The sequence below is a fragment of the Mus caroli genome, unplaced genomic scaffold, assembly GCF_978045245.1.
Source record: "Mus caroli unplaced genomic scaffold, Mus_caroli_1 scaffold_10, whole genome shotgun sequence".
NCBI classification, from domain to species: Eukaryota; Metazoa; Chordata; class Mammalia; order Rodentia; family Muridae; genus Mus; species Mus caroli.
In genome coordinates, this window is record NW_028227265.1 from 110,386,074 (window position 1) to 110,401,078 (window position 15,005).

General features: G+C 48.7%; 1 protein-coding gene across 5 annotated transcripts in view; it reads left to right on the forward strand.

Annotated features, from left to right (window-relative positions):
• Window positions 1-8,955: 8,955 nt before the first annotated feature.
• The window catches only part of Myom2 (myomesin 2), a 77,579-nt gene continuing 71,529 nt past the window's right edge, over window positions 8,956-15,005 (forward strand). For 2 of the 5 annotated variants that reach the window (XM_085844136.1, XM_085844139.1), the window contains exon 1: window positions 8,956-9,136. In XM_085844136.1, the coding sequence (XP_085700262.1) occupies window positions 8,971-9,136 (166 nt within the window). In that variant the 5' untranslated portion in view covers window positions 8,956-8,970. Of the gene's footprint in view, window positions 9,137-10,560; window positions 10,659-11,727; window positions 11,976-15,005 lie in introns of those variants that run through there. The other 3 variants (XM_085844140.1, XM_085844137.1, XM_085844138.1) reach the window with 3 other exon arrangements.

Below are 15,005 nucleotides of genomic sequence, written 5' to 3' on the forward strand. Positions count from 1 at the left end.
TTGGTGAGAAAGTTGTACCATCCAGGGTCACCGATCTGGGAGGTGAGTGTCTGGCCACAATGCATCATGGGATGTCAACCCCATCCCTAACACACATACACTTTCTTGGCAGTATTGTAGTCTGCCTGTCTCACGTCCCCGTAGTCTGTGGGCTCCAGGTGTAGCAACAAATCAGCAGGCATTCATACAGGCAGCTGCAGGGTCCCTGGGCGTCAGTAACAGTTGCTTTGCACTAAGAAAGGGAACAGGGCTCCATGAGCCCATATCTGAGAATGAGCCTGTCCCAGAGAAAGAACCCCTCAGGTGTTAACTGGCTTCAGTAGACGCCGAGTTAAGGGGGTGGCATATATTAATCTTCAGAGTGGCTTAACCCTAAGATGGGAATCTCCCGTCACGCTGACTTTCCTATTGGCTGGGAAGCCATGGTTCTTAGTTGTGACCAGAGAATATGGAGCAGTTGAGGCTGCTAAGGATCTGAGCTTCAGGCTTCTGTGCACCAGCAGCACCTTCCCAGGAAGCCAAGGGAAGCAGGCAGGGGCATTCTGGCTTTGTGAACCCGGAGTTTAGTGTTAGGGGGGGACTTCGAAGTGGTTACAGCTGGTTATTTAGTTGTTCTTTAGAGCTGTGGTCCATGGGGTTCAGGCTGGTCTTGAACTTAGTATGAACCTGAGGATGGCCTTGAACTCTTGATCCTCTTGCCTCCATCTTACAAGGGCTGAGAGGATGGTCCTGCCCCACCACTCCAAGCTCCAGATGCTCTTTATGTGGCTATTGGTGATTTACAATGTTTTAAAGACTGTCAACTTCCTATCCCTGTTGTTAACTGTATCTTGTCGAAGCTATATGGGCCCCTGAAAGATGCTCAGTCCACTGGGCTTACATGTGTGTGTACTGCTCACACTGGCTCAGACTGGCTTACACAGGCTCACACTGACTCACACTCGCTCAGACTGGCTCACACTCGCTCACACTTGCTCACACTGGCTCAGACTGGCTCAGACTGGCTCAGATTTGCTCATTCACCTTAGCCTTCTGAGCTAGAGTTCTGTCCCAACTCCACGCTTGACCATGGCCTGGCTTTGTGTACCTCTTCCCTCTCTCCCAGGAGGCTCCATCACAAAGGTCTAGAAAACAGAAGTAGTAGATTATCATTTAGATCCTTGCTCTGCATTAACAGCATTCCCTGGCTTTTTAACAAACCTCTTTGGACCATGGTGTCCACTCTCGCAGGTGAGGTGAAGAAGGTAAGGGGCTACCCTCGTGGATCTCTGTGGTACGAGTTCTTCTCACTGCTGTGGTTCAGCCTGGGTTGGTCCTCAGCCTATCAGCTCTCTTTTAGCCCAGTGGGCACACTGTTTGCATCCAGCCTGGCCAAGTTAGGCAGGGCCAGCAGAATGGACTCTTGTGCCTAATGCCACTTTTACTTTATTGCAGCCACTGTTCTTGTAAACACGTGGCATGGCACATTGCTGCTAATCTTTGAGCCTCTGAGCATTTTCAGAATGGAATCCTCGTTGGCACGGCTTGTCTGAGCCTTCGTTACTGTTTCCTGGAGCCTGTCGTGGGCCAGGCAGCTGGCCACACAGTCCTGTGCAGCAAGCTTAGGCTCAGAGCATGACCATTCAGGACTGAGCCTTGAGCCTCTTGGGGCTTAACCTAGGAGTGTCTAATCTGATTCCCACGGTGCCAATGAGGAAATCAAGGCCCAGGGCAGCTGAAGGGATTCTCAATAGGCATACAGCTCCAAGAATAGATCAGCAAACAGAACCAGCCTGAGCCTGTGCTCTTAATTCCAGCTTGGGTCTCTCCATCTAAACCTAGCTACCTTCTGCCTTAGCATGTCTCACTGAATCCACTTTAGGAATGGACCCCCTGCGGGGCTAGGTATGGCTCAGTCAATAATGTACTCGCCACATAAGCGTGAGGCCCTCTGGTTTGGCTCCTAGCACCTACATACAAGTCGGATGCTGTGGCACACTTCTGTGAGCCTAGTGCTAGGGCACGGAGACAGGCAGATCCCTGGAGTTCATTTGTTAGCCTGTGTGGCTGAATCAATGGACTCCAGGTTCAGTGAGAGACCCTGACTCAACACACACACACACACACACACACACACACACACACACACAACCCTACAAGGTGAAGAATGATTGACAAAGGTACTGATCCCGCCCCCCATTTTCCAAGTGCATACAAACACACATGTACGCACACTTGCATATACTAGCATGAGCATGTACATATGCCCTTGTCTGCAAGAAATAAATGCGAATGCCAGAGCCAGATGTTTCTAAAGGCTGTTGCCTGCCCATAGAACCCACACAGTAAAAGCCAAGCCTTTACATTTAATAGAAGATATACCTATTGACCCTGTACAGTGTGCCTGACATTGATGGATCTGTCAGAGCATGTCTGGCATGCGGGGTGTATATGCCAGGGTGATCTACAGGCAATCCTGGCCACCGGGTGTAGACAGGTCGTCAGAGTGTGTGCTATCCTGGTGCTGAATTCCGGCTACTCTCCCATGTTAAAACGCTGCAGGGATATTTTGCTGCATCCCTGAGAGCTAGCTTGATGTATGAGTGTAAAGGTGTCCAAACAACTACACACACACTAAGCCGCCTGTGTTCCTCTCCATCACGCACTAGGCCTCATGTCCACTGTGGCTTCCTGTCTGCTAAGAACACTCTCCCCCTTGGCCTGCTGAAGACAGACCTTTGGAATCCTAGGGAAAGCTTTCTGCTGCTGCTTTGAGTACCGGGCTTCCTGCCGCCGTGGCCCGGGCACGTAGCTTGGGTTGAATATGCTGGAGCTGGTGCCAGAGGATTGCACACATGATACAAGGTACGCTGCTGAGATCTGTTGATGGGTTTCCTAGGATATGTTTTGATCTACAAAATATGGAAAACCTTTGGGCTCCGTGACAGAGACTCTGAGTAATGCTGAACACCAAGTGCACAGGCAGGGAGAGTGACCTCAGGCTGTAGAAACCAAGCTTGTCTTAAAATGAAGACCGACCTAACTAGGAAAAGCTGGGTGTGGTCTGAACCATACATCATCATTGTGCAAGAACCTGGGCCTTCCCATCCCACTTCCAGTGGGGGTAGAGCACATTTCTGGGTGTGCTTAAGGTAGCCTGTGTAGTTACGAAAGCCCTCACCCAAGATCTGAGGCATCACATGTCACATGGAAGCATTTGCCTTACTAGTTCCTGATAATAGTGGAGATAAGAATAAGAGAGCTGGGCAGTGGTGGCGCCTGCCTTTAATCCCAGCACTTGGGAGGCAGAGGCAGGCGGATTTCTGAGTTCTAGGACAGCCTGGTTTACAGAGTGAGTTCCAGGACAGCCAGGGCTACACAGAGAAACCCTGTCTCAAAAAACTATATATATATATATATATATATATATATATATATATATATATATATAGAGAGAGAGAGAGAGAGAGAGAGAGAGACTGTATATCTGTACCAAAGCAAGTGTGTCTAGACCCTCATTTATTTCCTGTGGATTGTGCTTGACTGACTAGGAGAAAGGGGTCACATCTCACCAATGGCCACAGGGAAACACATGACATCCCATGGGGACTAAAGGCACTGATTCCCCTTCTCTCCCCATGTCCTCGTGGATAGTACAAAGGCAGAAAACAGAGGGAGATGGACGCTGGAGAGGGAGACATAAAGAGGGTATGGATTTGGACTCTGGAAGTTGAGGCAGTTTGTGCTGTGTAATCAGACTTTACTCACTGCTGCTCTCAGTCCACATCTAAGGCCATCACTTTCTCTATGGGTGGTGTCTTAGTTTGGATGTTATTGCTGTGAAGAGACACCATGATCAAGGCAACTCTTATAAAGGAAAACATTTAGTTGGAGCTGACTTACAGTTTTGAAGGTTTAGTCCATTACCATTGTGGTGGTAAATATGGCAACATTCAGGCAGACATGGTGCTGGAGAAGGAGCAGAGAGTTCTACATCTTGATCCACAGGCAGAATGAGACTGTGTACCACACTGAGCATAGCTTGAGCATATAAGACTTCAAAATCTAGAACATACAGTAACACACTTCCTCCAACAAGGCCACAACCATGCAACAAGGCCACACTTCCTAATAGTGCCACTCCCCGTGGTCCAAGCATTCAAACAAATGAGTCTTGGGGGGGGGGATTCCTATTCAGACCACCACAGGTGGATTCTGTGTTGATGGTTCACATGCACGCTGTTATCATAGCTCTTAGCTATCTGGTGGGCATGGGTAAAGGTGAATCCGTAGGTACCATACCCTTTCAGAGAAAGCCCTGTTGCACTGGGGGAGCTCTGATCACAGCAGCTGCTGCTCGTGGCCTTGGAGAAAGTTTTCCAGACCCTAGCATCATTGCAGAGAGAAGAATATAGAGACCCAGGGGCATTCCCACTCTCACATAGGGAAGATAGCAGGGCCTGTGTTCAGCTCTCCAGAATTCTTTCCCACCATCGTAGGCTGCCTCCCTCTTGAGATGTCTCGACCCTCACAGGCTTTTCTGATCATAAACCGCTGTGAGGTTGTTGGATGGGTGGTTTCTATAGCACACTAGACAACCTTCTATTTTCTCAGGCGTGTCACCTGATAGTATGTTGCTTCCAGGTAACTTTACTTCTCTTAGCGTCTCCTTGAGTTCCTGAGTTGAACAGTGGTTTTTATTTTTCCTTCTTTAGTCCTCTCTCGTACATTTCATCCTGACCACAACCACCATTTTGGTCTTTGCATATGTTATGGTTTTGTAGCTTGAGGTTCTGGTGAGACTCCTAGCAGTGGGCTTGGTGGGTGCCTCTGACTCTCTTGCCTGCTCCTAAGACCCTTTCCTCCCCACTGGGTTGCCTCATCTAGATTTTCGTACAATGGTTTGTGCCTAGTCTTATTGTAACTTGTTATGCTGTGTTCAGTTGATATCCCTGGGAGGCCTGCTCTGTTATGAAGGGAAATGGAGGAGGAGTGGATCTGGGGGAGAGGGGAGCAGAGGCCAAATCCTTAAGACTTCTTCTTCTTCTTCTTCTTCTTCTTCTTCTTCTTCTTCTTCTTCTTCTTCTTCTTCTTCTTCTTCTTCTTCTTCATCCATCAACTAAAGAGCCCAGGGTTTTGTAAGATGGAAATATTTGTGATTCCATTCTCTGGATTTTGGTCCCTCTTTTTTATGTAATGGGGGCATTTCTTATAGACCTTCTAATAAATTGTGAGTTTGAACAAAAAAAAATTACTGGAGGTTTTTGGTAGTATGTGACAGAAACCCAGCCCTAAGCTTTGGCAATGAAGGAATGTGATGGTCTTTCTCTTGGGAACCTGGAGGAGAGAAGCCAACATCCCATGTTACGTCCTGCTCTCTACATCTTGTCTCTGATCACTTGGCTTTTCAAGCTATAGTCTGTGGCAGGTCCACTCCATAGTGTGGAGGGGTGGGGGACAGCAGAATCTCAGGAAGAGAATAAAAGTCTGAGCCTCAACAAATTCATTGCACACAGAACAGAAGGGAATCGATCCCCAGGAAAAGACACAACTGCTTCCCATCAGGAGCCTGCTCTGTCCCAGTACAGGTTTCTTCCCTCAGTCAGACACATTCAGACAGTTCTTAGATGGAGTGTACTAGGAAACAGAATTCCTGTGTCACAGATTGCTAACTCACACTGATGCACACACGAAGTAAATGGGGGTAGAGCTGGCATCCTTTAAGGCTAGCCTCATGAGATATGACAGGGGAGTGGGCAATGGGGACCCAGGTGATGGGAATTCCCCTGGGTAGGAGTGGGGTGTTACAATGTTCCCATGTGCCTTCTGTAGCTACACCACATGTTTGTGAGCCACAGCACATCACCCCTAAATATGCAGGGGGAGGGCAGAGTTAGTCCATCACATGTAGAAAGAGCATGAACATTCATGTTGCCCAACACTTGGGGAAATCTGCACCCACAAGGGGATGGTGAGGATGTGGGGATTATGGGAAGTGATGAGGTCACCCCGGTGGATCCCTGGTAGAGGCGATTTATATGAACTTTAAAAGGCACCCTGCGGCGCTCCCTGTCCCTTCCACTGTAGAGGACACAGCCAGAAGGCTTCATCTGTGAATGAGAAAGCTGTTCCCACAGGATACACATAGCCTCTAGGATTGTGGGAAATGAGGTCCTGCTGTTAGTAATCCCTGAGGCTATGATTTTTTCAGTGTGGCAGCCTGAGTGGATTAGGAAGCCACTGTACACAGATTTAGTAAGTGGGATCTTAAGCAGTCCAGAATGGTTCTACCATGTAAGAATAAGCGCACAGTGCCCCGAAGTTGAAGAAGGATCCAAGGAGAGACAAGAGAGGTGCAATACTTTCAGGGCTCACTGAGAGAAGCCTTGCCCTAGGTAGTGTTAAGACCAAGTAGATGCCCCTGCGATCCTGTCAGAAGGAAGGTGTATATCTACCGGTTAGGACTCAGTAACTTCACTCTAGCTGAGATGATCCTGGTTTATCTGAAGCTGGTACCAAAGGGTGAAGTTCATTCTTGATGCTAGGACCAGTTGTGAAGTTCTCCACACCACCCTGATGGTTCCCCCTGGGTATTGTCTGCTGGGACCCTGTAGATAAGTTGTGCAAGGTCACTGTAGGGCCACCATGCTGTTGTCCCATGGTACTGACATCTCCAAGAGGCTGAGATTTCTGCTGTAACCTCCAGCAGTTGCTCTCCTTGGAGTTTCTTCATTGGCTCTGCCCCTGACACGTGGTGCTAAGTAAGCCTCAACTTCTCTCCACATCCCTTCCATTCTGGAGCTTTCACTGCCACTGAGGCTGACACCTTGGCCTCTGAAGGCGCTCTCCATGATCCCTTCGTACCTTCACCGAAGAGCTCTTATAAATGTGTAAGAGGTTCAGCTGCCAGCATGAGGTACAGCCTCGCCCCCTGTGGACCACAGCTTCTGTGTGCTGACCCTGTGTAAACCCTTCGCAGAAGATGTTACTTCGATGATCCTGGTCTCCTCTTAACCACAGATGATTTTGTTTAGCTCCATCTGACCAGGAGTAATTAATTGTTCCAGCAAAGCAAAGGTTTCACTTCAGTGATTCTGGTCTCTTGTTAATTACAGCAGGATTCTTCAGACACTACTCATTCTTAACAAAAAACACCACACAAATTGCCCTGGCAGAGCCCTCACAGTCTGAGCCTCTGTTGTCTGCCCTACTCTTACATTAATCTTTTAAGTTCCCAAATAGCTCAGTAAGCTCTTGTCACTGACTAGCTTTTCTAGCCCTAAGTTCCAAAGTCCTTCCACGATCCTCCTCCCAAAAGAGTCAACTCTGTCACACCAACACCCTATGAGGTGGTTTGAGTATGATAGGAAGCAGCACTATTAGGAGGTGTGACCTTATTGGAGGAGGTTTAGCCTTGTTAGAGGAAGTGTGTTGAGGTCTCATATGTGCTTAAGTCTGGCCAGTATGATCTTTTCCTAGCAGCCTGCAGATGAAGATGTAGAACTCTCAGCTCCTGCGCTATGCCTGCCTGGACACTGCCATGCTCCCACCTTGATGATAATAGACTAAACCTGTAAGTTCAGACCTGTAAGCCAGACCCAGTTAAATGTTGTGCTTTATAAGCGTTGCCTTGGTCATGGTGTCTGTTCACAGCAGTAAAACCCAAACTAAGACACCCTATGACCCTGGTACCCATTTCTGTCTTAGCTATGGTTTCCATGGCTGTTGTAAGACCTCATGGCCAAAGGAAACTTGAAGAGGAGAGGGTTTATTTCAGCTTATAGTTTCATGTCACAGTCTGTTAACAAAGGACGTCAGGGCAGGAACCTGGAAGCAGGAACTGAAACATAAACCATGGAGAGATGCTGCTTACCTACTGGCTTGCTCCCCATGGCTTGTTCCACTTGCTTTCTTATAGAACTCAGGACCAACTGCCAGGGGTGGCACCATCTACAATAGGCTGAACCCTCCCACATCAATCACTAATTAAGAAAACTCCCCACAAGCTGGCCTGCAGGTCAATCTCACAGAGGCATTTCCTCAGTTGAGAGTCAGTCTTCTCAAAGGACTTGTGTCAAGTTGACATAAAACTAGTCAGGCCCACTGGGGTATTAGGGAAAATAAGACACAAAATAGACAAGCAGACGTCCCCGACTGAGTATCCAAGGGCTCTCGGATGAGGGCAGCAGTGTCTTCGCCCCCTGCTTTTCTGATTCTTATTATACTCGTTCCTCTGGTTGTTTGGATAAGCAAACGTGGGAATGTGGATATCTTTAAAGGCCTGTATGATTTTCACAGCCTACTTGTGGACGGCTGCTACCACCTACAACCTAAGACAGCAGCACAGAGCTCTGCAGCGCTGACTGGCTAGAGTCCTCAAGCCCCAGCCGTCCCTCCAGACTCCTCCCCTTGGCAGCGTGACCGTGCCAGGTGCATGTTATTTATATTTGGACACATGCTGTGTGAAGAGATGGACACCTGCCGCTGTTATCCCCACAGGTCAGATGCGGCACAGTTTGGGGAAGACCATAAATAAGAAGTGAGCTTGCCCAGCAAGCTGTCCCCACTCAGGTAGGCAGCTCCTGATAAATTCTCCCAAGAAAAAGTCACATCTGCATTAGAGTGGTTTTTAAACCAACACACACACACACACACACACACACACACACACACACACACACGGCTGCTGTCTTCCCTGTCCATAGCCAATAGCAGCCATGGATCTGGGTGCTCTGGCTAACAGCTGATTCAGATGTTCATGGATGCTCATGTAGAGAGCCACTGCGTATGTCAGGGAGCCTTCAGGGAATGAGCAAACATGCCTGAGAGTTTGGGTCTGTCTTTCAGCTCCCATGCACTAGTCAGGGAGGGGGAAGAGCAGAGTACCCTGGGACTTGGTACCAACAGTGTCTTCTTCTTAGTTTAATTGCCCCCCCCCCTGCATCTGGTGCTTCTCCTCTGTAAAGCAGGCCAGTGATTTATGATACAGGTATGGGTTTGGGAGAGGCAGTCCCTTGCCTAAATATAGCACCTCCTCTGGCCATAAATGGGGGGAAGCACAGAGCTCTGCAGGGAGAAATTAGCTCTGCTGTCTTGGGCCAGTGTCTGGGAAACTCTTCCACAGTAGTTTTCTCCTCTGCTGGCTCTTCTCCTTTGGGTGAGTGTTTTCTTCTCCTTCTCTCAACTGTGATATTTTTTGGGGGGTGGGGTGGGGGGATGGGGAGATTGCAGAGCATTGCTGCACTTGCTTTTCCATGGGGGCCAAGTTCAGAGTGAAGAGTTACCTGCATATGTTGCTTACTGTAGGAAAGATCAGATGAGTCCTATCTTTGTGCCTATCTTTTACTGGAGTCTGTGCTCATCTGAGTTAGGATACTCTCCCTTCCCTTCCCTTCCCTTCCCTTCCCTTCCCTTCCCTTCCCTTCCCTTCCCTTCCCTTCCCTTCCCTTCCCTTCCCTTCCCTTCCCTTCCCTTCCCTTCCCTTCCCTTCCCTTCCCTTCCCTTCCCTTCCCTTCCCTTCCCTTCCCTTCCCTTCCCTTCCCTTCCCTTCCCTTCCCTTCCCTTCCCTTCCCTTCCCTTCCCTTCCCTTCCCTTCCCTTCCCTTCCCTTCCCTTCCCTTCCCTTCCCTTCCCTTCCCTTCCCTTCCCTTCCCTTCCCTTCCCTTCCCTTCCCTTCCCTTCCCTTCCCTTCCCTTCCCTTCCCTTCCCTTCCCTTCCCTTCCCTTCCCTTCCTTCCCTTCCCTTCCCTTCTCCTCCTTACTTTTGAAGAGGGGTGATCATGTATACCAGGCTGGTCTTGAACTTGCTATCTAGCCAAGGATGACCTTGAACTTCTGATCTTCCTACCTTCATCTCCTGAGTGCTGGACTCCTGAAACCATGGTCATGTGTCACCAGGTTTTTATGCTGTGCTGGAGATCAAGCCCAGGGCTCAGGCATGCCGAGCAAGTACCCCACTAACTGAGCTACATCTCTAGGAATGGCCCCCAAGAGTTTTCTTTATTTCCCAATGTTCTGGGCCTTATTCCTGTATAATCTGACACCGCTTCAGGGTTGGTTGTGTCCAATGGTCTCCTGCATTTTTTTTTATTGTTTTCTGTTCCTAAATTGGTTAATTGATTTGATGCCCGAGGATCTTACAAAGGATCAGAGATGGAGAGAGCAGAGGGCTGACTAGAGACAGGTAGGGGTGTAGAGAAACACCAGGCATTTAGCTCTGAGCTTAGGCAGGGCTGGGAGAGAGGCTCAAGCTTTCCCAGCAAAAGGACAATTGTTTGTGAGTTGTTGGGTCTCTTTCCCTTGTACATCTGGAGTTTGGACCCTGCAGGTCTCCAGCTCCATTCCTTGTGCAGGGCTATCAACAGTGAACTGCCTGCCAAGAGGGAAAGGCTCCTGCTGCATTTGAGGGCCAGGCTGGAAATACCCAGCTTTCTCTGTCACCTGCCCAACATTCCTTCTTTCCCAAGTGCAACAAAAACAGGAAGCAAAGAGCACGTGGAATGAAGACACTTAAAAGTGATACTGAATAATCGGAGGCCCCAGATAAAAAGCTATCCTAGGAGCCAAAGACTTAGTCTCTGGGGCTCACGCCAACTCCATGTGTCCTCTGGAGATGCTGTGCCTATGAGTTCACCAAATGACACCTCTGTCTCTGCAAAGACAGAGTGGAGCAAAAGCGTGGGTAAGCTGCGGAATGCTCAGGGGGAGGGGAGATGTTGAATTATATTCGTAGCAAACTTGTATGGAACTCAGATGAATCAGGGACCTTAATACAGGGAATGTTATATGCAGACTAAGGGGAGAATGTCAACTTTGTGCAGTTTTTAAAACTTAATTTGACTTAATGTTTTTTTTTTTTTTTTTTTGCAAAGTAGGCTGGCACTGTGGGTTGCTGTAAGAATTACCAGGGTGGGAGCTTCCTGGGATCATTTCCTGTGTCAAATTCGATGCTCTTGAAGTGTTTTGGGGGTAGTTTGTGAGTCCTCACAGACAGCTGAGTACTTTGTGAAGACAAAGTTGTATCCCTCCATCTCTTATGCCAAGGCTCTCAGAGATAGGGGCCCTGCAGAACTCAGCCATGTTTAATTGATGTTCAGTGTCCTTGAGACTTGAATCGTGCCCAGTTGTTGGTTTTGGTGCTAAGAGGTCCTTTTTGGCAACAAGTCATGTTGATAAACCTTTGTGCAAGTAGGTTCCAATGTGAATGAGCTGGGGAAAAGTTCGGGGCTTGCCCCTTGGGGTCTACTCTGTGGCACACGGTTTTCTCTTCTCTTTCTTTTTTTTTCAAATTTATTTATTTTTTATTAGATATTTTCTTTATATACTTTTCAAATGCTATCCTGAAAGTTCCCTATACCCTCCCTCCTCTCTTCTCTTTCATGAATTACGTTTATTCCATGTGTCTTGGCATTTTTAGCTGTATAAATAACTTCTTCAATTGCAGAGGAGGAAATGCTCTCAACTTGACATATCCTCACATATCCTAAAACTGTGTTTAGTGGCACAAACGGTATTGTTCCCACCGTTCCTTGCAGGGAGGGCTTAGAATAAGGGACATCAAAGACACACAGTCACAGTACTGGGGGAACAGGCTAGAGTTTCATGATGGTGTCATGATTCCTAAACATGTCAGGAGCCTCTTGGGTATGGTTCCAGCCAGGGCTGGGTTGAGGAGGAAAGTCTCTGGGAGTGGTCAGGAGAGCAGCTGGTGTCTTGGCTCTGCTGGAATGCACCAGTAGGTCGGGTGGGGCATGTTCATCTGAGAGGGCTCAGCATGGCCTCTGATGTTAGCTCTGTACAGCCAGGGGCATACTTTGCTGGAGGCGAGGGGTATTTAGAAGAATATTTCTGGCATTAGTTCAGTCCCCCAGTTTTACTGAAGCTCGGCTGCGTGCATTCAGGCTTTGAGGTCTCTAGAGTCAACGCCTCTCTGTCTCCTGAACTCCAGGGGATCATCAGAACCTGATCTTTGAAGAGAAGGTACTCCTCATCATTTTGGGTATGTGTGGGAGCACTTGAAATGTTTCTTAAAGAGGACGGTAGTAGTGTTAGGCTGGGTGAACCCTTTCACTTCTCTGCACCTGAGGCTCCCCAGATGCAGCTCCAGAGCATTTACTGGGCCACAGAAATATACTTCTGGGTGATTCCATTGATATAACTTGGGTTAGGAGCCCGGCCTGGCTCTAGGAGATTCTGAAGTGTAAAGTCCCAGGCAGTCAGCAATGGCTGCAGAACACATGTTCTCTGTCTCATGGGGCATGAGGCTGATAGCAATCTGAAGAGAGAAGGGGAGCTGAGAGCCCAGACACAAGGGTCAGGCGTACAGGTCCAGCTTGCATTGGCCCTGAGCAATGGGTTCTGAGGTGTTCCCTCCTTTAAATCTAATAGTCTTGGAGCAACACACGTCAGTTGCTCAAAAGGCTGTGGTTTGGAAGATGGGTGGAGTAGAGAGTACCTGCACTTGAAGAGCACTCGGCAATCCTGACTTTGATATAAGGGGACAAAACACTCCAAGTAAGTGCAGTAAAGTGCTGTGGCCCTTGCCAAAGGCCTCCACACCCCCTGGGGGGGGCGCAGGGGCGAGTGCATATCCACGGTGAGTCGGTGTGTCGGAGTAAGGGACCCAGGAAACGTGACCACTTGAGGCCAGCGGTTCCTCACTAATCACTACAAAGTGTGCGCTCCTCACACATGAAGTGTGTGAAGACTTCCAGGCCCACCGGCGTTGTATGAGGGTCATGTCAGAGATATACCGTGCTGTGTGCTGCCTGTGCCCGGGAGGAATGAGTGGGACTATCAGACCAGATAAAGGGAAGACAGTCACGGAGCTATAATGACCCATGTCATCTTACAGTATACACAGAAGCATGGGCTTAGCCTAGTGTATGTAGCATGTATTTAGAGTTCTTTTTGCAAAGAGATATAAATAAGTTTGAAGGCTAACATAGTTTACACCTATATAGGAATAAGCATATGGAATAACGTGATCATCTATGGTTTCTGATGAAGTTCTCATCAGAAGATGGATCAAGGAAGAAATCCTAGAGAGGAATCCATGGTGACTGCCTCTGTAATGCTGGCCCATCTTTAGCTCCCACATACACACAGCTCCAGTGCGGCCACGGGCAGCAGACCTCTTTTGGCGATTGTCTTGCAGAAATACAGCTAGGCTCTCCCATGTTAAAGCAAGAGGGTCTTTCAGGTACCCTTTCCTATCTAGGGTTCAGTGTCACAGTTCAGTGTCACAGTGACCGTGTGACAGAGACAGCCACGGGTTCTGTTGTTTGTTACTCTATACCACGCTCAGTGCCAGCTGTTACATAGATTTCAGTGTGGAATATCAGGGCTGGGAGAGATTAGGAGTAAAGCCCCAAGCATCACAGAGCAGGAGTCAAGTTTGGCTTCAGCTTGGAGCCTGGCACTTGACCTCTGAGTTCTCCTTGAAGGCTGGCTGGGTTGGTTCTGTGTGGCCCTTAGTGCGCTATGTCTTGATATACATTTGTAGCCAGTGTATGATGGCGCGCTCTGTGGGATGCACACATGGCCGCTGGGCTAGGAGATGGTTGGATCACAAGTCGATTTTTAAGAATACTGATATATGCTAGTATGTCAAAGCATAAAAGGCCCCAAGATAGAAGTTTACTGATCTTAGAGAGTAGGTGGTGGTCTGGGCTAATTGTTCGGATAATCCCCCAGGATCTTCCGTCAGCTCTGTAACTTTGTGATCCCACTATCATGACTGGAATTGATCATGGAGGACTGGAGTGGGGGCAGTCTCCTTTTTGAGCTACCCCCTATGTTCCCAGACTGAGCTCCCACCCCTGTGAGTGCATCTGAGGGGTGACCTCAGGGCTGGGCTGCAGGTTTCTCTAAGAACAGCCAAGGCTCAGGCTTGACCAGTTCTTTGTGTCTTATCTGGGAAATCAAGCGTCACAGAGATGTAGGAAAACTGCCTCTGGGCAACTGTGCAGAGATGACCAAATGAGGCACGGGGTGGGGGTGGGGGGTTATTTTCTTGGGGTGAGGGCAGGCAGGAGATGAACACGTTTGATTCCTGTGATGCTCTAACACCTCTTGACAATCTCTTGGGAAAATTTCACCCAGACTTGCTCACTTCCTCCCATCCCGAGGAGTCAGTGCTGATATGGTTTGTAACTCTCCTGTCTCAGTTCCAACCTTCCCACCCAAAGCCCAAAGTTCATGACCTTCAGATGACCCTTGGAGGCACGGGTAGGGGAAGGGGTAGGTAGTAGTGTTCCAAGACCCCTGGGTCAGCCAGGAAGTTTCTGGTGTGACTTCAACCTTCACAGGGTAGCCCTGCACTGCACACCATGTTCCCACCACCATGTCACCTGACCTCTGTCTAGGGCATGGTCACCCCTCAGGGCCCTGGCCACATGTTCCCTGGTGGAGGCCTCTCTGGCTGCCCTCTCTTCTCCTTTGCAGGTCGCTCTCTATCTCTGTGGCCTCGGGCTCTTGTCAGTTCAAGCATGTGTTTACTCCTCTAATCTGTTTAAATTATTTTTATCCTCTTCGCTCACACGGCTTTCTGCACTGCCGTGGACATGGTAGGCTTTCTATGAAGTCTGTTAAGCTAGAAATAAAGTAAAAGGAAGAGTCAAGTTTCCCCATTTTCATGGAAGCTAACGAAAAGTAAAGCTGGGTCCCAGAGAAGTCTGTGGGCTCCTGCTTAGAGCTGAGGATGCTTTCTGTCTCTGTAACCATCCCCATTTCCCTGTATTGGGATCAGGGTAACTGGTGTGTGTGTGTGTGTGTGTGTCTGTCTGTCCATCTGTCTGTCTGTCTGTCCATCTGTCTGTCTGTCTCTGTGTGTGTCTGTCTCTCTTTCTGAGTGTATATGTCTGTGTCTGTTTCTCTTCCTGAGTGTGTGTCTGTGTATGTGTGTCTGTCTGTCTGTCTCTCTCTGTATATGTGCATCTATCTCTCCCTCTCTCTCTGAGTGCTTGTGTCTATTTCTGTCTCTCTGTGTTTTTGTATGCATGTCTGTCTGTCTGTCTCTCCCTCTCTG